Genomic DNA, 21230 nt, shown 5'->3' on the forward strand with positions numbered 1-21230 from the left:
ATTAAATGATGCATGGGTTAACCAAGACTTGGTACAGACTCTGACATTTTTCAATCACTCAGTCAACCAACAAATATTTACTGTCTATTATTTGCAAGACACCGTGCTAGGCATTATGGGGGACAAAAGATGCAAGAGAAATAGAAGTTTTAGTCTCTTCCCTTGGAGATTTTACAGTATGGTTGGTAAGATGAGACATAAAGGCACACAAGGTTAATCAAGAATGCAAGTCAGGGATGCCTGGATGGCTCAGTTGGTTAAGCTTCTGACTCTTGATTTTGGCTCAGGTCAGGATTTCATGGGTTCATGACATCAAGCTCTGCATCTGGATGGAGACTGCTTGGGATTCTCTCTCTTCCTCTCTCTCTCTCTGCCCCTCCTGTGCTCAAGTGCACATTTTTTTCTCTATCTCTCTCTAAATAAATAAACTTTAAAAAAAAGAATGTGAGTCAGATGGGCGCCTGGCTGGTGGAGCATGAGACTCTTAATCTCAGGGTTGTGAGTTCAAGCCCCACATTGGGCGTGGAGCCTACTTAAAAAAAAGAAAGAATGCGAGTCAGAGCCAAATGAACATTACAGACAAGAAGAGAAGTCTGTAAAAATTTTAAAATTTATTGTAGACTGGACGGATATGGAGGCTTTATGGAGGAGGTGGGATCAGCACTTGGCTTTGAAGGATGGGCAGAAATTAAATAGGTTTGAAGTTCCCATAGTTATTAAGAAAATAGAATTCAACACAAAATGTTTCCGGCAAAAGACCAAACAGATAAAGAACAACATCTGGGCAAGAGTAGGCAGCTTATACCAGAATGTTACTGAGCAGTTGTTAGTAACATTCTACCCCTTCCCACTATATACACTTTTATTCTTTCTCTCCTTTTTCCTTTTCTATTTTTTTTTCATATTATTCCCTTTATGGTGACATACAGGGCTAAAAGAATCTTCTTTGAGAGGCAGTTTAAAAACCTGAGCTCCAAAACCAGACTCTCTGGGTTCAAATCCTGACTTTACCACTTATTAGCTGTGTGATTTTGAACAAGTTGCTTAATCTGTCCGTGCATCACCAATAAAATGCAGATATAAAAATAGCCCACATGTCATATGCTTGTTTTGAGGATTAACAGAGTTAAAATATATAAAGTACTTAAAAGAGTGTTTGGCACATAGTAAGTGTTCAATGTTAGCTTTTATTTTTTTAATTAAAAAATATTTATTTATCTTTGAGAGAGGAACACACAGAGAGCTAGCAGGAGAGGGGCAGAGAGAGAGGGAGACATAGAATCTGAAGCAAGCTCCAGGTTCTGAGCTCTCAGCATAGAGCCAAACATGGGGCTTGAACCTATGAACCATGACATCATGACCTGAGCCAAAGTCAGACACTCAATCAACTGAGCCACCCAGGCGTCCCAATGTTAGCTTTTATTAAGGAAAGAAAGATGACTAACTGAAACATTATTATCTTTTCAGGTCTCATTGTTGCTGGATAATTCACTATATAATTAACAAACATCTATACGGAAGCTGCACGACAGACAGACTCATATCAGCTAAAGAGTTAGGTCAGACAGACTCATATCAGCTAAAGAGTTAGGTCTTTGGCAACCCACCCTTGACAAACCTGCATAGATGCTCACACACTTAGGCCACATCACTTTTCCCCAAATGGCTCTCAACCGTAGGCCAGAGAGATTTTAGTAAAATAAATACAAAACCAACTTAAGAAGACAAGTTGGGTATTTAAAGGACACTTCATCAACACAGAGAGGGAACTGACAACTTTCAGAAGGGATTTAAAATAGAGACTTATCCCTGGGGAGGTGCCAGTTGAAATTAGGGTTAAATGAACTTCAGGAAGGGGAGAAGTCAATAATAGTAGTAGGCAGCTAGATAGATGTGTGTGTGTGGAAAGAGAGCAGGGCTCTATAGAAAGGCAGCTAAACTCTGGATCCACATTCCCTGGAGTAGAGATTGTATGTTATAAGTGCTGCTCTCCGGTTTTCCTCACTGACCTACCTCTTTTACACTCAGACTTTCTCCCTATTCCCTCCTTGCAGTTCCAGACCCGTACTCCCAGGAACACAAACACCCCAAATTATAGGGATTTTTGGTTTGCCATTTCCTCAGGACAGCCTGAATAAAGACTAAAAAGAACTTCTTGTCAGTATGATTGCATAACACTGAGTTGGAGATTGTGCAATCTCCTTTTGGAAAAATTGAAGAGCAGGAAGATGGATAGGTGTTTTTTTTTTAAATGCCTATTTATTTATTTTGAGAGAGAGACAGTGGGGAAAGGCGGAGAGAGAGAATCTCAAGCAGGCTCTGCACTACCAGCCCAGTGCCCGAGGCAGGGATCAATCCCACGAACTGTGAGTTCATGACCTGAGCCAAAACCAAGAGTTGGATGCTTAACCAACTGAGCCACCCAAGCACCCTGATAGGTGTTTGATTAAGGTGCAGTATTCTTTATGGGCAGGAGGGTGAGATTCCTTCACGTTCAAGGGTCCGACATCTCTGTCTTTTGTGGGGTTTTTTTTCCCCACTCTGGACTCCTTCTAGCAAAGAATGAGTGTGATCAAGGAAACCCAATGTGACCATTGAGTTTTGATGTCACCTGTTTGCCAAGAGGTTTGACTGGGTTATTTTTTTTCTTGGTGTGATAATTGAAGTACACAGGATAACTGTGCCTTGTTCAACATCACTTGGTAACTGTGAAGCTCTGTGCCTCTCATGAAAAGCAAAAAATTATGTGTGTGTGCACGGGCCCTGGTGAGCCAGCTGGTAACAGCTGTTATCTGTTGTTACTGCAAAGGATTTAATTAGCCCAGTACCCTCTACTCTGCTCTCCCTCCCCATCAAATCTTTCTCTTAAAAAAAAAAAAGACCGTGTATTTACACCTCATTATGAATTTAACTTGCACAATTCTCCTAGGGCTATTTGATTTTAAGCCTTATCCCTTCACTTACCTGTATATTCAACTTCCCACTTTCACTGACATCCCTCCCCTCCACCTCCGCTTTTAAACACAGTCATGTCTCTCCTCCCTTTAAACAAACAGACAAACAAACCCTTTTTTGACAAAGCATTGCCCTCTAGCTACTACCTTTCTTTCTTAGGCAAGCCTCTCAAAAGAACGGTCTCTACTAAATATTTCCACTTCTCCATCTCTGATTGCATTCTCAGTCCACTGCAGTCTGGGTTCTACCTCCCATCCTCCACTGAAACTGCTCTCATTTAAGCAATTGTCAAATTTAGTGGACAGCTCCCAGGCCTTATATTATTTGACAGTTGCACTGTGTTAAACACTGTTAACTACTCACTTGTTCCTTTTGGAAAATTTCTTATCCCTCCCGCTCGGATCACTATTGTCTCTTGGTTCTCTTTCTACCTCCTGGACAACTTATTCCTTCCTGGTCTCCTTCACAAGCTTCTCTTCTCATGCCTATCCTTTAATATGTTTCCCAAATGGAAAATTTTTTTCTGATTAAAAAAGAAATACATGTTCATTATGTAAAAATAAGACCTTTTAGAAAATTATAAATATAAACATTCCAACGGAAAAATTCCAACGGAAACCTCACCACACAGAAGTAACCACTATTAACATTTTGGCTTATATCCTTCCAGTTGTTAAAAATTGGTATATATATCCTATCCAGTAATACAAACGGCATCACATTACTATATGTTCTACCAGGTTTTTTCTTTTTTGTTTTTTTGTGGGCATCATTCCACCTCAATGAGTACAGAACATCGTTTTAAATGGATACAAAAGAGGGGGCTTGACTGGCTCAGTCAGAAGAGCATGCGACTCTTGATCTTCGGGTCGTGAGTTTGAGCCCCACGTTGGGTGTAGAAATTACGTAAATAAATAAATAAAAACTTAAAAAAGAGAAATTATAAGTGGATATAAAAGAGAACACTGAATTTGGCCATTTACACAAAAGACTGTGTTTTATGATGGAAGTGACTGAGATATGAAGTCTGTAAAATGTAGGACCCACTACTATGTGAGACTTGCCATATACACAAATTTGCAAGTTAGGGGAAAAAATGGCTACAAAAATATTTCATTGCATAAAATGAATAATTCTTTACTCTTAGAGACAAGCTCTGTGTACTTGCATCTTTGTGTGCCTGATTATTTTCTCAGGATAAATTATTGGAAGTGAAATTTCTAGTCAAGTTTTAGTAAATAACATTAAAACTTTAAAAAAAATTTTTTTAAGTTTATTTATTTATTTATTTTGAAAGACAGAGCACAAGCAGGGGAGGGGCAGAAAGAAGAAGAAACAGAATCCCAAGCAGCCTCCATGCCATCAGTGCAGAACCCGATGTGGGGCTCAAACTCACAAACTCCAAGATCATGACCTGAGCTGAGATCAAGAGCTGGACGCTTAACCAACTGAGCCACCCAGGCACCCCCCCCCCAATTTTTTAAATACAGGGGCGCCTGGGTAGCTCAGTCAGTTAGGCATCTGACTCTGGGTTTTGGCTCAGGTCATGATCTCACGGCTTTGTGGGTTCGAGCCCCACATCGGGCTCTGTGCTAGCAGCTTGCAGCCTGCTTGAGATTCTCTCTCTCCCTCTCTCTCTTCCCCTCCCCCACTCGTGCTGTCTCTGTCTCTTTCAAAATAAATAAAACTTTAAAAAAAAGTTTTTTAATACAAAAGTGCTTAAACATAAATGCAATGAAAATTAAAAAAACAAGTCTCCCTGCCATCCCTGACTTCTGTTCTCCAGAGACAACCAGTACTACAAGTTTCTTGATGTCAAGTTTTTTTTTTTAAATAAATACTGCCAATTTGCCTCCCAGAAAAATTGCATGGATTTTACACTCTCATCAACATTGCCTGCTTTCACTGATTTTTAAATCTTTTGTCTTTGCCCCTTCACATTTTTCTTTCTGCACTGTATGCTAAAAACTCCCCAATCTCTATCTCTAACCCTGATCACACCCTCGAGTTCCAGGCCAGTATTTCTAGCTGGACATCTCCACCCGGGTGTCCTACAGACATCCCAGATTTTTCTAGACTGAACTCATGGTCTTCCTTCCCACACTTACTCTTCTTTCTGTAATTCCAATTTTGATTGGTGGTGCCAGCATCCATCTCATTACCTAAATCAGAAACCTAGGAGTCATTTTCAATTTCTTCCCTCTCCCTGCAAATAGTAATAATAGCTAATAGTTACTGAACACTCACTATTCACACATATTTTGTTTCATTTAATTCTCACGAAAGCCCCAGAGGTGGCTTTTAGTCTTATCATTTCCATTTCACAGTTGAGGAAAACTGGATAACTTGCTCAAGGCTGTACAGCTAGGAAGCAGGGATTTAAACCCAGGCAGTTTAAGTCCATAGCTCACACACTTAAGCCCCATACTATACTACCACCATATTTCATCAGGTACAAGTTTTACCTATTTCCTCACTCTCAGTCCTGTTTCCTTTTCTCCGTTCCCACCACGACTAACTGATTCCAAGTCTTATTGTCAATACTCTCATCATTAGTCTCATTCAATTCATCTTCCATGTTGCCTGAAAAATAATCCTTCTTAAACACAAATATGATCATGTCTTTTTTTCCTGTTGAAAATCCTTCAGTGGCTCCCTATCACTTACTTTGTAAAGCCAGAAATCCTTTGCTTCATAAAGAAGGAGCACCCTCATTGCCTGTCCCCAGCCGGCCTACCTCTCTAAGCACTTTCTTTACAGGATCTGAATTGGTCACAATTGCCTAAAAACATGCTGTTTCTTATTGGGATGACTTTGCACATGCTATTCCCTCTGCAAGAAATTGCCTTTCCCCATTTCCACTCCTATTTGTCCTTTATGTCTTTTCATGTCTGTCAAACTCAGATGTTTCCTCCTCCAGGAAGCCTTCCCTAATTCCTCCAATTATTCATGTCCCATGTGCTGCTTTAAACATTCACTTATTTTGTATTTGTCGTTAGTTTTATTTTCTTGTCTCCCTTTCTAGAATGTTAACTCTTTGAGGGCTGGGTCGCTCTTATTCAACTTTAGTATTTAGCATGTTGCCTAGCACATAAGTAGTTGCTTAGTAGATATCGGTTAAATTGAATTAAATAACTGTGAAAATTTGGGCCTTGTACTCTGTTGAAAGGATTTCAGGCATCAGTGGTACGGGAAAAATCAGAAGAGGCAGGTGCAGGGAGGAGAAAGGATGACCTAAAATCACCACTGTTAATGTGGGGCACCACCCCTTCATGTGCGCCATGTATACATTAATCATATAAATATCAATATGTCTAAAAATATCAATATGTCTATGGATATTTTCTCATTTAGATACGTACTCTTTCTCCATTATGGGCTGCAAGCAACCTCAGAGCAGTGCCAAGTATGGTGTTCTGCAGAGTAGAGACAGAACGTATGAAATAAATGCCTTCAATATGCTGAGAAATAAACTATCTGAGTACACCTGGGCTTAAGCTTTCTGTGGTAACAAGTGGAGGATGAAGCTATGCCCCGATTTTCCTGGAAAGGGAGAATGAGCAATCATGTTTACCCCATCCCCGCTGCTTCCCTGGCACCATTGTGCAGAGTGCTCGGTTGCGGGTGGAATGAATTGAAATGATCAGTGGCACAAGTGGCAGGGCTGCGTTCTAAGTTCTTAGTATTATGGTTGGAACCCCTCCCTCTGGAGAACAGGGTTTTCGTGCAAAACCCTGACTTATTCAGGTCACGGGGTTTCGGCCTATCACTGCAAGGTCCCCGTTTGCGGGGCAGTGCCCGCTGCCGATAGATACTGGGTAGAAGACAATTTCTTGGGTTGAGGAGCAGCGATTGGCGGATCCCGCCTGTAATGCTTCCCAGGACATCGGGCGCTGCGTGTCCGAGATGCCGGTTCCGGGGCGGCCACAAACACCACCCGGAAGCCTGAATGAGGCCTCCGAAGTACAGGACTCACAGCCCTCAGCGTGGCCGCTATTCAGGGTGCCGGGCCCGGGGCCAAGGCAACGTGCGCGTGCGTGCGTGCGTGCGTGGGCGCGCGTGCGCGGCGCCGCTGTCTGTGGGTTGGCTGGTTATTTTGCGAGCGGGAGGGGCTGTGCGCGCGCCTGCCTCCCGCCTCTGTCCCCCACCCCCTTCCCCGGTCCCAGTCTCTCCTTCGGAAAGATGTCGGACACGGCAGTGGCTGACACTCGGCGCCTTAACTCGAAGCCGCAGGACCTGACCGACGCTTACGGGCCGCCAAGTAACTTCCTGGAGATCGACATCTTTAATCCACAGACGGTGGGCGTGGGCCGCGCGCGCTTCACCACCTATGAGGTTCGCATGCGGGTGAGTCACGGGGTGAGGGAGACAGCTGAGGGAGGACCGGGCGGCTGGGCGGGGGCTGCCAGAAGGCGCTCGAAGGGGTCATTTGGGGGTTGGGGGCAGAGGTCTCCAGACTCGGTTGTGGCCCTAGGACACAGAAAAGTCTAGAGGGGGACATCGGACTGGGGTGACGGAAAATAAGTACCTATGAGCAAGAAGTGAAGCCTGGCTGGATAGGGTGGGGAGGATGGGGAAGATTAGAGTGGGGAATTCAAGGAAATAGGAACCCTGAGTGCAGCGACAGAAGAAGGGAAGGAAGAGTGACAGAGGGCTGGGGGATGGAAAGACAAGGTGATATATCGCTGGGTCCCATAACTAAACTAGGTTGTGGGAAGTCAATCCGAAGAGGGAGGGCAGGAAGCCCCGATTTCTTCCTCATGAAGTCTCCCTGGGATGATGGAGTTAAGCAAAGCCTGCATTGAAGGGAAGATAGACCCCAGGAAAGGGAGAGAGTGGGCTTGGTAGAGCAGGAATAAGAAAGGGAGTCTCCTTGACACCTAGTGCTTCCCAGACTTGTGTGGAATTAGCATCTGAAGGAGAGAAATGTTTTCTGCTTAAGTTTTCTCAGGTATCACATGCTGTGTCTTATGGTGAAATCTGGCCTTGCCCTGGGATTGGTGGATTGTCAGTTGGTACTCAAAGCATCCTGTGCTGATCCTTTAGATTTGAAGTAGCCAGTATTTCAGTATTGGCTCCCATTTGGGCTTTCTGTATACAAATGGCCATTTGCCCTTTCTGTTCTAGATTAACTTTTTGGATTAAGACTGTTGTCTGCGGTTACATTAATGTATGACATTTCGGGACTGCCCAGGAGTGGCTTCTTCCAATGTGCACTACAGAGGACTTTATTCTCTAGTTCTTAGTCCACATTACAAGGATGGAATGTGCAGATAAAGTAGTGGTTTGCACGTTCTTTAGCCCAGTTGAAGTGGTTACAGGAAGAAAAGTTAGAGGCCCATTTTCTAATTTTCCTTATGTTTTTTTTTTTCTCAGACTAGAGGGCCAGAATATTCTCTATGGACAGCATGCTGCTCAAACAGCATTTGAAGACCTATAAAAGAGTGTATGTGCTTTCATTTTTGACTGAATGAATTGAATGAGAGAGTGTGTCTCCTACATGGGTTTTGGAATTTAATTGAAAAATGGTGTCCAAATTCCAAGTTTCGCAAAGTCCAAACTGAAGAAAAAAAATCGAAGCAAAAATTGAGAAAAACTCATCTATATAAGAACTACCTGAAATCAACTCTTTGAAGAAGAATGGAAGTTAGATCCCTCAAAATATGATCAAAAGTCTGGAACTGTTAGTGATAGAGAACTTAATTACCTGAGGAAGCTTGGGCATAACTTGTTCAGTGTGAGGATTCTCTGCTGTGGGGTTTTGGAGACAACATCTCCATCCATTACCCAAGAGCCTTAGGGATTATGAATGAAACAGCTCTCTTCTTAAGGCATTCTAATAACAACAGAGACTGTTCATCCAGTGCCTACTATGTGCCAGGCACTGAACTAGGGTTCAGTTTCTAAATCCTTACAAAAATGACATTTTACAGATAGGAAACTGAGGAGGAATGCAGTTTAAGTAACTTGCCCAAGTACACATAGCTAGTAAGTGACAGGGCTGATATTTGAACCCAGATCTGACTGACTCCAAAGCCCATCATACTCTTTGCATTACACTTCAGTCTCTTTGGCAATGCCTAGTTGCAAAACTTTAGTGCACAATATTTTTTTACCCACCAAGCTTTCCATCTATCCTTTTCACGATTTCTAATTGTACGGTGATGATAGGTTTGATGGCAGTTCCTAGTTGTGTGAATTTTAAGTTAATTTGTATTGTTTATATTAATTTGTATGGCTATCTAGACTTAATATTTTAATTTAACTCTGTGTAGGGGAGAAGTTGGTAAATTCATTTAGTTTTTAGTTGCTATATTAGGTGATTGATCATGGTAGGCATTTTAGGGAGTATGAGACTCAAGAGACTGGGCTTTGGGAATTAAACATTGTGTATGGTAGAAGCAGATGGCACTGACTTTCTTCTTTATATAATAACTAAATATTTCTGAAGGTGTTCTCTTATTTTGCTCAGGAAAGAATTCCCCCCTCCCACCCTTCCAAGAAATTAGGAGTCTGGAGAGGTATCCTGGTGACTTCACATAATGTGTATGGAACTTTTCAAATGTCAGTTGTCCTGTGGACTTGAATTTTGTTTCTGTCTCTCCTTTCCCTTGACTTTGTGTTGATCAGAGCCAACGACTCTGTATATCCTGTACTACACAATCCTGTCTTCCTCAAATGATTTGTAGGTTGGAGCTGGGAGCTGTAGGTTGGAGCTTAGTACATAGTGGCCCCTTCCTTACATTGCTAGGTGTGAAGATGAGAGGTCATTATTGTCACCATCCTGTGGGGGTAGGGGAAGAATAGGAGTTTCGTGAGTCAAAGGAAGAAGTCCACAAAATGGCAGTGGATGGTTTCACTATGCCTTGGAAGCAGCTACTCAGCATTTTCCCCCCTTTGTTCTGTTAGCTTCTGTAAAAGCCTACTTGTTAAGGTTCTACTCTTTGGGGATCACAGTATTTGTAATGAATTCTGGTGGAAACCTAGAATTACATGATACCAAAGCACTTCTTTTTTTCTTGCAGGATTATTTTTCTCCCCATCTTTGTTGAGATGTTATTGACATATAACATTGTATAAGTTTAAGGTGTACGATGTGATTATTTAATACTCATACAGATTTCTTGCAGGGTTCTGAGTATTTTCTTTATAATGTTTTCTTTTAAATGGTTAAAATATGCACATGTACAAAATTCAAAAGATACAAAAAAGATGTACTGTAAAAACTAAGTCTTCCACCCTCTGCCCTCTAGAGGTTCCTTTTTCCAAAGAAACCATTGTTTCCAGTTTTTTAATTTATTCTCCTAAAGAATAGGTTGTAATAAAACATTGCTTTACCTGTATCTCACTCTCCTTCAACTCATTGACATTCCTTGGACCTTGATCATAGATGGAGTTGTAACTAGTGTAAGTTGGCTAGTTATTTAGCTTTTGATGACCTATACCTAGAACTGGATCCTGGAAAGACACTTTCCAGACATGAGGACTACAAAGCATGATGTAGTGAGGACTGTGTGAAGCTCTAGCATAACTGGGAGATGTTCTTTTCCTGCCCTGAGGCAGTTGTGGAGGCTCAGGTCATAGTTCAGGAGGGAAACTAGTTCCTTTTATTTCCATCTGCTGATACGAGTTGGCTGGTGGAAAATACAGTCAACTTTAATACATGTGGTTGGCCATTTCTATTTAGAACTTGTAGACAGGAGTGAGGATCAGGGCTTTTTGTTTGTTGGTAGTTCATGTTGCCATTAGAGCCTTGGGAAAATTATCAATGATTAAGATGTGGGAATAAGCTGATCTATATGAGGGAGCAAGATATGGTAACCCAACTTAATGTAATTGCTATTTCTGCCGTACTTTCTAGACAGGGAGAAGGTAAACATACCTAGGGCTTCTATTAATCAGTTGAGTATTTACTGAGTAACTTGCATAGTCTGCCTTTAGGGAGATGCAGAAGTAGTGACAGCTTCTGATTTCAATGAAATTATAGTTCAGTTAAGTAGCAGGACTAATATGATGCATAAAACAATAGTGTGTCAGACACTACTAAAGTATAAATGTCATAGGAGTTCAGAGGAGAGGGAGACCAGTAAATTAAGCTGGTGTGTTCAGGAAGATTTCCTGGATGAAATGGGACTTGAGCTTGGACTTGTAGAATGGGGACAATTTGAGGAAATTTGAGGAATGGGTATGATTTGAGGAAATCATACCTTGGAGGTACTTTTCTCTTATTCTTTTACAGGGAACTTAAATTCACTTTTGGGGACACCTGGGTGACTCAGTTGGTTAGGTGTTTGACGCTTGATTTTAGCTCAGGTCATGATCTCACTCACAGTTCATGAGTTTGAGCCCCATGTAGGGCTCTGCGCTGACAGCATGGAGCCTGCTTGGGATTCTCTCTCACCCCCTCTCTCTGCCCTTCCCCCGCTCACGTGCACTCTCTCTCAAAATAAATAAACATTAAAAAAAAAACTTTTCAATTGAAAATGTAATACATGCATGTGACAAATTCAAATTGTTCAGTGAAAAATGTGACCCTCCCACCCATTCCAGTTGTTTAGTCTTATACTCCAAAACCAATCACTGTTATGAATAAACATTTTATTCATAAATACAAATATATACACTTATACATATCCCTTTTTAAATTGAAGTATAGTTGACATACATGGTACATTAGTTTCAGGTGTTCAACGTAGTGATTTGACAAGTTTATACATTACACTATGCTTACCACAAGTATATGTGGTATGTATACTGTGTGTGTATATATATATATATATGTATATGTGTGTGTATATATATAACTATATTTCCTGTGTTCTTATTCCCATGCCTTACTCATTCCATAACTGGAAGCCTATATCTCCATTCCCATTCACCCATTTTGCCCATACCCCTAGCCCCCTCCCCTCTGGCAACCAACAGTTTATTCTCTTTATTTATGGGTCTGCTTCTACTTTATTTGTCATGTTTTTTAGATTATACATATAAGTGAAATCATATAGTATTTATCTTTATCTTCCTGGCTCATTTCACTTAGCCTAATACCCTCTAGGTCTATCCATGTTGTCACAAATGGCAAGATCTCATCTTTTTTTCTAGCGGAGTAATATTCCACTGTGTGTGTGTGTGTGTGTGTGTGTGTGTGTGTGTGTGTGTGTGTAGCACATCTTTATCCCTTCATATTTTTATTTTGTTTTATTAAAGTTTATTTACTTATTTTGAGAGAGAGAGTGTGAACAGGGGATGGGCAGAGAGAGAGAGAGAGAGAGAGAGAGAGGGAATCCCAAGCAGTCTCCGTGCTGCCAGTGCAGAGCACAGTAGCACAGTGTAGGGCTTGAATCTGCGAATAGTGAGATCATGACCCCAGCTGAAACCAAGAGTCCAATGCTTAACTGACTGAGCCACCCAGGCGCCCCCATATTTTCTTTTTAAAGTTTATTTCTTTTGAGAGAGCACGCACAAGTGGAGGAGGAGCAGAGAGAGGGAGAGAGAGAGAATCCCAAGCAGGCTCTACACTGTCATTGTGGAGCCCATCGCAGGTTTCAAACTCACAAATGGAGATATTGTGACCTGAGCTGAAATCAAGAGTCTGACACTTACCTGACTGAGCCACCCAGGCACCCCTCATCTTTTTTCTGTTTATTTATTTATTTTTGAGAGAGAGAGTAAGCGAGGGAGGAGCAGAGGGAGGGATACAGAGAATCCCAAGCAGGCTCTGTGCTGTGAGCACAGAGCCCAACACAGGGCTTGAACCCATAAACCATGAGATCACGACCTGAGCTGAAATCAAGAGTCAGACGCTTAACCGACTGAGCCACCCAGGCGCCCCACATCCATTCATCTTTTGATGGACACTTGGGTTGCTTCCATATTGGGTTGCTTGGCTATTGTAAATAATGCTACAATCAACAAAGGGGTTCATATATCTTTTTGAATTAGTGTTTTCATTTTCTTTGGGTAAATATACATAGCCTTTTTTTAAACCAAATAGGGGTAAGCTGTATGTACTGTTCTGTAACTTGATTTGATGCTTAATATATACTGGCACATGTATATTTCACATTCTTTTCATAGCTGTATAGTAATTCTACTGTATAGGCATAGCATAATTTATTTAACCAATTGTCTATTGATGGACATATATAATTATTACAAGTAAAGTACAGTGAAAACCCTTGTATATACATATTTGCATACAACTTCAAGTCTATTTAAAATTTGTTTTTACGTTTTATGTATTTTTGAGAGAGAGAGAGAGAGCACAAGTGGGGGAGAGGCAGAGAGAGAGGGAGACACAGAATCCAAAGCAGGCTCCAGGCTCTGAGCTATCAGCACAGAGCCCGACACGCGGCTCAAACTCACAAACCGTGAGATCATGACCTGAGCCGAAGTTGGACGCTCAACCGACTGAGCCACCCAGGGGCCCGAACTTCAAGTCTCTTTATAGGATAAATTCTAAGCAGCAAGTGACTTCTAGTCACCATCTGTGACAAGGCTGGATGTGGTAAGGATTGGTATTTACCTGGTGGTATTTTAAAGGAGTTATAGGAGCATGGTCCACAGGAATTATTTCTTCATTGGGACCTAAGTGGTTCTGACAGGTGGCCACTACAGGCTGAACGTTAGTTACCATCTCTTTTCTCTCATTTTTCCTTCCCTGTAGACAAACCTACCTATCTTCAAGCTGAAGGAGTCCTGTGTACGGCGGCGCTATAGTGACTTTGAGTGGCTTAAAAATGAGCTGGAGCGAGATAGTAAGGTATGACCCCATTCCCTGTGTGGAATCTTTGGAGGAGGAGATCTACATAGGCTCAGAAGGAATAAGATTCTAGTCTATAAAATATTAAAAAAAATTTTTTTAATATGAAATTTATTATACTCTGGTTTCTCTTCAGATCATATAAATCTTTCACCTTTTAATATGAAATTTATTGTCAAATTGGTTTCCTAAAAAAAATTTTAACGTTTATTTATTTGTGAGGGGCAGAGAGAGAGGGAGACACAGAATCCAAAACAGGCTCCAGGCTCTGAGCTGTCAGCACAGGGCCCGATGCAGGGCTCCCACTCACAGACAGTGAGATCATGACCTGAGCCAAAGTCGGATGCTCAACCTACTGAGCCACCCAGGTGCCACTTTTTAAATTTTTTTAATGTTTGTTTATTTTTGAGAGAGAGAGAGACAGACAGAGTGCGAGTGGGGGAGGGGCAGAGAGAGAGGGAGACATAGAATCTGAAGCAGGCTCCAGGCTCCAAGCTGTCAGCACAGAGCCCGATGCAGGGCCCAAACTCACAAACCGCGAGATCATGACCTGAGCTACAGTTGGCCTCTTAACTGACTGAGCCACCCAGGTGCCCCTGTGGTCTATAAAATCTTAAAGGCAGTGGAGAGGCTGAACACTATCAAATCCCAGCACATTGGATCTGGGTGATACCCTTTGAAACTTGAAAGTGGTAAGTTCAGGACAAATTTTAAAAGAAAAAATATTACTTGAATCAGTGGTGAGTAAAGTCATAAAACTTAACTTATATAGGTACTAAAAATATAAGTGTAGATCGTGTCAGAAAAGACCTAGCTAAATTCTTGGATAGTAGTGGATTGTTAAAGAAAGTGAGGGATATTTGGAGTTTATTTCCTTTTTTTTTTTTTGAGGTGGTAAATCTGTCCTTCCATAAAATCACTTGGATTTTTTTAATGTTTATTTATTTTTAAGATAGATACAGAGCACGAGCAGGGGAGAGGCAGAGAGAGAGAGAGAGAGAGAGAGAGAGAGAGAATCCAAAACAGGCTCCAGGCTCTGAGCTATCAGCACAGAGCCCAACATGGGGCTCGAACTCAGAACGGTGAGATCGTGACCTGAGCTGAAGTCAGACGCTTAACCGACTGAGCCACCCAGGTGCCCCTGGATTCATTTTTGACCTAAGCCATCTTTACTGTTCTTATGGCCTCAGTTCTTACAAGTTGCCAGCTGTGGGATAAGATAGACCCTGGCTAATAGTCTAATAAGAAATGAGGTATACAGTGCTTCACCATCTCGTTCCCTTTTCATCCTCTCCCATGTGGCTGATATTTTGTGTCTGCCTGCAGATTGTAGTACCACCACTGCCTGGGAAAGCCTTGAAGCGTCAGCTCCCTTTTCGAGGAGATGAAGGGATCTTTGAGGAGTCCTTCATTGAAGAAAGGAGGCAGGGCCTCGAACAGTTTATTAACAAGTAAGCCAAGTTCCCGGGGACTCCTCTTGCTCCTTTTGCCATCATGGTCTTTCTGTGTTTTGTCTGTCTCCTCTTTTGTGATGTGTAATAAGATGTGTTGCCGGTTGTGTGGTGAGCTGACTGGACAGTAAAACTCCATTCCTTTGAGCAGAATTCTGATCCTGTACCTCAGGGCCTGAAAAGGCCTTGGATGTGTTTGGGGATTTTCCCCTACCTCACCTGTCTATCTCCCTTCTCCTACAACATCAGGGTTGGAGTGGTGCCTCGTTGCTGTCCTCTACTTACTTGAACCTCTGGAAGAGCTGATGTTGCCCTTTCTCCCCTGTCCACACCCCCATTGCTCTGTGAATTCTCTCTGATCCCAGATACTACTGATAACCATCTTGGTCTCTTTATAGAATTGCTGGGCACCCACTGGCTCAGAATGAACGCTGCCTACACATGTTCCTGCAGGAGGAGGCAATTGACAGGAACTACGTCCCCGGGAAGGTGCGCCAGTAGGAGCCCCTCTCACCACTTGCCCTCTACTTTCCTGCTGAAATGACATTGATTTTTACACTAAGCCTCTCTCTCTGTCTCTTTGATCTGAAGTTGGCTGCCCATCCCCTGGCCTGATAGACTGTCTGGCATTGTGTTTCTTGGTACCTGACTACACCGTGGGCACTCTGCTAGGATCCTCTTCTCTGAGGAGAGGTGGGAGACCACAGGCAGATGCTCTTTGCTTGGGGTGCGGGTGGGGGGATTGGACTGGAAGGCAATTCCTTGGGCATTTACCCTTGCCAGAAGGCTAATCTTATGGGAGGGGGTCTTGTGCTGGTAGGGCACTCGGATACATACTGATGCTGCAAGTCCAGGGGATTTTCTTACTCTTAGGTTTAACCAGGAACGCTTAGCAGGGAAAAACCCTGCCTTTCCTACCTGCATGAACTTTTTTCTTTTGGGGAAGGTGGTAGAGACCCAGAAGTTCTCCTTGTTTTCTCTAGGCCTGCTCCCAGTTTTCTCAACGGTTTCTTTTGTTCCTTTCTCTCTCCCTTGTTGCTTTTCATGGCAGTAAATCCTCCTGAGTCTAAGCAGTCCGTTGTGTGGAGCAAGGTGTGTGGGTTTTCTGGGCCCCTCATCATGGCTGCTTCAGAGTCAGAAGAAAGCCATAGGGCAGTAGGGGAACTCTTGTTGTCTAGCCCCTCTCCTTTATGGCTCCCCACTCTTGCTGCCTGTTCTCGCTCATCAGCAGGTGAGTCAGTACAGGCCAGCAGTTTCCACCCCCCACCCCCACAAGCCCTTGCTACTTCATAGGTTACCTTTGCGGGTTTGATGGCTTGAGGGGTGGGGACAACTCACCACTGCCAGGTAACTCCCTAAAGGGTGGGAGTGGATCATTTTCTAGGTACCTCCCAGTGGTTGGGAAGGGCATCACCACCCTCTTCCTTCCATTCTTCCTCCCCACCCCACCCCCGCCATCCCATTTAGTGCTGCCACAAGGCCGAAGCACATGAACAAACCACACAGTCTCTGACTTCTCCTAAGCACTTTGAGCTGTTGAATGGGGCTCAGGGGCAAGAGTTGTCGCTGCCCTCCCCAGCTTGGTCACAGGGTTACTGAACTGCCTGTACTTGTTTCTCATGGAACTCCAGTAGTCTTCCCATAATTTGAGCTAGAGGTAGCAGCTGGGTATGGATGTCCCAAATCTTAAGAGTCTGAAGCAGCTTTCCTGGGCTTCTATCTGGAGGATAGTGGTTTGTTTGCTGGGGCCTGATATCTCTCTCCAGTGGTGGGATGGGAGCAAGTTAACTGGTGTCATGTCAAAAGTGGGGACTCTTTGCTTAGACTCTCTATCATGGAAGGATCGGAATTCTCTGTATGGGGTCTTGGGGAAAAGGATTGTGGAGTCGGACAAGACCCTGATCAGAGAGTTTAGGATTGGATTTTGACATGGGATTTGGAGTCCTTCTCAATGTTGAAGTTCCTTGAGACAGATCAGCTCTCCAGCTGCTGAGCCTGTACCAGGGGCTGAGCAGCCCCTAGAGAGAGGCTGTGCTCCCTTTCCCACCTCCCAAATGTTGGTGTTGTTGCTGCCTTTTTGATTTGTATCCTCTGTTATTGACTTTTTTTTTAAGAATTCTTTCATTGTGCACAAGTGTTGAAAGCCTGAGGCCCCATTTCTGCTGTGTATATATCCTGACTCGGGGCTTTTATTCAGCAAACTGTTCATTCTTCTGTCAGACAATGTCATATTCAACTCTGTTCATATTAAACCACTGTGAAGCAAGCCTCTGTTTTCCTGCTTAAGTTGTAGTATTTTTTAGTGTCTAGGATATTCTTGGTATTGTGCAGAAATCATACAACATGGTCAGTATCCTGAGGTGATAAGTTAAGTTTGGCATTTAAATTAAAAAAACAACAACCAGAATCCTAGCTGCCTGTAGCGATATTTACCTATCCTTGCAACTCCCAATTGACTTTGTCACCGAGGTAATGCGTCTTCTTGCAGGAAGTAGCCATAGGGCTCAATACCTGTGGTTTGGTTCAAATTTAGCAGATTTGGTTTTTAAGCTTGTGGGTTTCTACTAATTTGGGCAGAATATATTTATAGTGTGTGTGTGTGTGTGTGTGTGTGTGTGTACATATATATGCATATGCTATATGTGTACATAAACACGTGTGTGCAAGTGCTCATCATCCAACCTACTACCTACAAACACTATTTCTTTTATAGTTTTTTTTTTACCTCAATTGAGACTTTTTTCTTTCAAATAGATTTGATGCAGGCAGAAAGGTGAGTGAACTTTGAGAACTTTTTTTTTTTTTTTTTAACTCTGAGAACATTTTTTTAGGTTTATTTATAAATATAAATTTATTTATTGAGATAGAGACAGTGTGAGTTAGGGAGGGGCAGAGACAGGGGGAGAAAGAGAATCCCAAGCAGGCTCCACACTGTCAGCGCTGAGCCCGATGTGGGGCTCGAACCCATGAAACTGAGATCATGACCTGAGCCAAAACCAAGAGTCGGACGCTCAACCAACTGACCAGCCAGGTGCCCCTCTGAGAACTTTTGATGGGTGGATATTTTCATCTGACCGATGTGTTCTGAAATGGCTTCCTACACAAAGTGGGTTTTAGTAAAGGTTTGGAATGAGAAGAGGTAGGAGTCTTGGTCATTTGGGAAGGCAAAGCAAGTTTTAATCATGAAGTTGAGCATGGAAAGAAGGTATAGAAAGGGATGTGGTCAAAACATGAATTAAGGTGACATAACAATGTACTTGGGTGTAAGTAGAAGAGTGGCGGCTGAATTGAAGTTAAGAGGTTTTGGTAGTTCGGGAATTAGATGACTAAAGGTATCTGAGGGGATAGGGAAGAATAGAAGTTTCTGTGAGATAAAAGAAAAGAAGAATAATGAGAGAAATGCAACCTTCATAAACAGCAGTGTTAGAGAATGAATTAGAGAATAACTAGAAAAGGCAACTATAGAATAAAGTTTCAAAATTTTGGACAAATGACATTCATTTAACAAGTACCAATTCCTAGCCTTCTGTGTGCCCAGTCTTATGCTAAAAGCTGGATGGGGTGGGGTGGTTGTGGTACAAATAAAAGAGGATTACATTCTCTTTTCTTCATAGACTTTATATTTATTTTGTACACTTTGTAGACTTTATTCCCTCTTTGGAGTCAAATGGGTCATGTTAGCATAGTAACTGGGTCCTGAAAGAGCCCCAAATCTAAGCCCTCGTACCCACCAACACCAAGGAGAAGGTTTCTTTCATGAGGAATTCACATTTCTGCATGTACCTAAATGTTTATCACTAATTAATTCCTTTTATTCGTAGCACTGAAGCAGCTCAACCTTATACTGGGACCTGGGCGACAGAGGCTAACCAAAAATTTTAAACATAGTAGCTAGACCCAAAAGAAGTCTAAATCTTCACATTCTGGAGATGACTTATCTACTACCCTTTGACCCATTCTTTGACATGAGGAGTTGAGCTGGTAAAGGATGGAAGAGGTGAGCGGCCTTCAAACTATGCTAGAGTTTTTGTTTGATGAGACATCCTAGCTGAGACAGTTCTATCTTCAAATATATGCTGTCATAATTTAAGTAAAATTACTTTTTACTGTGGAAATGCAGACCAACGGCTCACTGAAATGGATATTTCTTCATATCCTGAAGACTTTTGAGTCACTTCTGGTCTTCTCTTCTTAGACACAATAACAGTTCTAATTTTTCCTCACTTGGCTCGTTTTTTACCCTTTTAACTTTATTATTCTGAAATCTCTCCAAGGTCCTTATATGTTCCTAGTCATAGAGTCTAAAACTGGACACCACTTTAATTATAGCCTGAATGTTAGGTGGTTGTTAGTCCATTTATACATCGCAGTATTCAAGTTTACTTTTAAAATATAAATACTTTGTGACTAATTTAGCTTGTGGTTCTCTGCCACTCCCTTCCCGACCATCCACCACCCTTCATTCCTCTTATCTTTTGTTTTCTTTGCTTTGCTTTTACAAAAAGAAATAATTGTTCTTATTTTTATTTTCTCTTGCCTGCCTATCTATCTATCTATCTATCTATCTATCTATCTATCTATCTATCTATCATCTATCTATCTATGCTTTTGAGAACAGAAAGCTCATTCCTTACAAAACAAATTGGATAATTATTAACATTACACGGAATAAAGGATTTTTTAATTCACAGCAGGTTTTCGTTAAATAGGTGTTTCCTGCAGTGGTTTTAAGTGTTTGTATATAGATCATCAACTACCTGATACAGAGAAACTGAATGTACAGGATTAAGAGGTACTGCCAATTGAAGAGCAATCAGAAATTAGATAAAACAGTTCTTAAGTGAACAGTGAAATACATTTAGAGTCACAGAAATTTATACATTACTTTTCAAGAAAATGTTATTTTACCCATAATGTTTTTTATCCAAATACAGTCAACTTTTGATCATCTGTGCTAATGGAGAGCTTTTTATTTTGTTATGCATAAGACTTTAAAATATTTCCTAATATGTCATCAGAAGAAGACTCAGGAAGTTCTGAGAAGTAGAAAAGGAATAGTAGGCCTGGAATAGAAACCTGGGTCCTGGAGCCAGCTACGCTAGTTAGCTGGCTATATAGCACCTACAGGCAGATTGCTTCACCCATCTGGACCTGTTTTCTCAACTGTAAACTGAGGGCATTTGACTGAATGGTATCTGAGGTATCCTAAATCTCGATTTTTTTATGATTTCCAACTCTTGCCCTAAGGAACTGAGTAAACCCTGGAGGTGATAATACCAAACAGGCAGAAGCAAAGTTTTCCCCATTTGATGGGGTTTGCTGTAGTGTAGTTTTCTCTCCCAGAAATGAATGACCCTTCACTTACCCTGATTAGAGTTTGTTTGCCCACATCCTGTAGTATCAAGTCATGAGTAGTACCACATTGAAACTCGGTGTTGAATTGATTTACAGTTGCCCTAATTTTATCCTAGGTCTTCTAGTTGAAATTTTTTATGTATTTATTTTTTAAAGATTTTGTTTTTAAGTAATTTCTATACCCAGTGTGGGGCTTGAACAACCCGGGCTTTACAACCTAGAGATCAGGGGTCACATGCTCTACCCGACTGAGCAGCCAGGCACCCCTAAATTGAAATTTTTAAATGAAATAGTCACCTCATTCCTGTATGGAATTATTCTTATTCAAAATGTAGAAATTGTCATTTTGTTCATTGTTCTTATTACAAAAGTGTCTATTTTGTTAAAATGTTTTCTGTGGTGATAAAAATTCAAAAGTAATTAATGCTAGTTGACAAAGTTGAACAAAACATAAATGTGTAAAAAGTGAGATTTCTCTTTATTCCCCTCCCTACACCCATTCTCCAAAAATAACTTAATTTGGTATGTGTCTTCCTGGACCTTTTTCTATGGACAGATATATGTATGTGAATATATACATATATGTATGTATGAATATACACATATTCATATACACATGTACATGTATGAATACCCACACACTTGTATGTTGTGTTTTTTTTAACAAAATGGGAGGCTGTATGTATGCAACTCATTTTTTTTTACTT

At 41.7% G+C, this 21230-nt stretch overlaps 1 protein-coding gene across 1 annotated transcript; it reads left to right on the forward strand.

Moving 5' to 3' along the window:
• Positions 1–7023: 7023 nt before the first annotated feature.
• Positions 7024–17434, forward strand: SNX12 (sorting nexin 12). The gene is made up of 4 exons (XM_019428655.2): positions 7024–7302; positions 13622–13717; positions 15044–15168; positions 15567–17434. Exons 1-4 carry the CDS (start codon positions 7138–7140, stop codon positions 15667–15669), a joined length of 489 nt encoding a protein of 162 aa, XP_019284200.1. The 5' UTR covers positions 7024–7137; the 3' UTR covers positions 15670–17434.
• The last annotated feature ends 3796 nt before the right edge of the window (positions 17435–21230 follow it).

Source organism: Panthera pardus, unplaced genomic scaffold (genome assembly GCF_024362965.1).
Source record: "Panthera pardus isolate Hobbes unplaced genomic scaffold, ASM2436296v1 HiC_scaffold_27, whole genome shotgun sequence".
Classification (NCBI taxonomy): domain Eukaryota; kingdom Metazoa; phylum Chordata; class Mammalia; order Carnivora; family Felidae; genus Panthera; species Panthera pardus.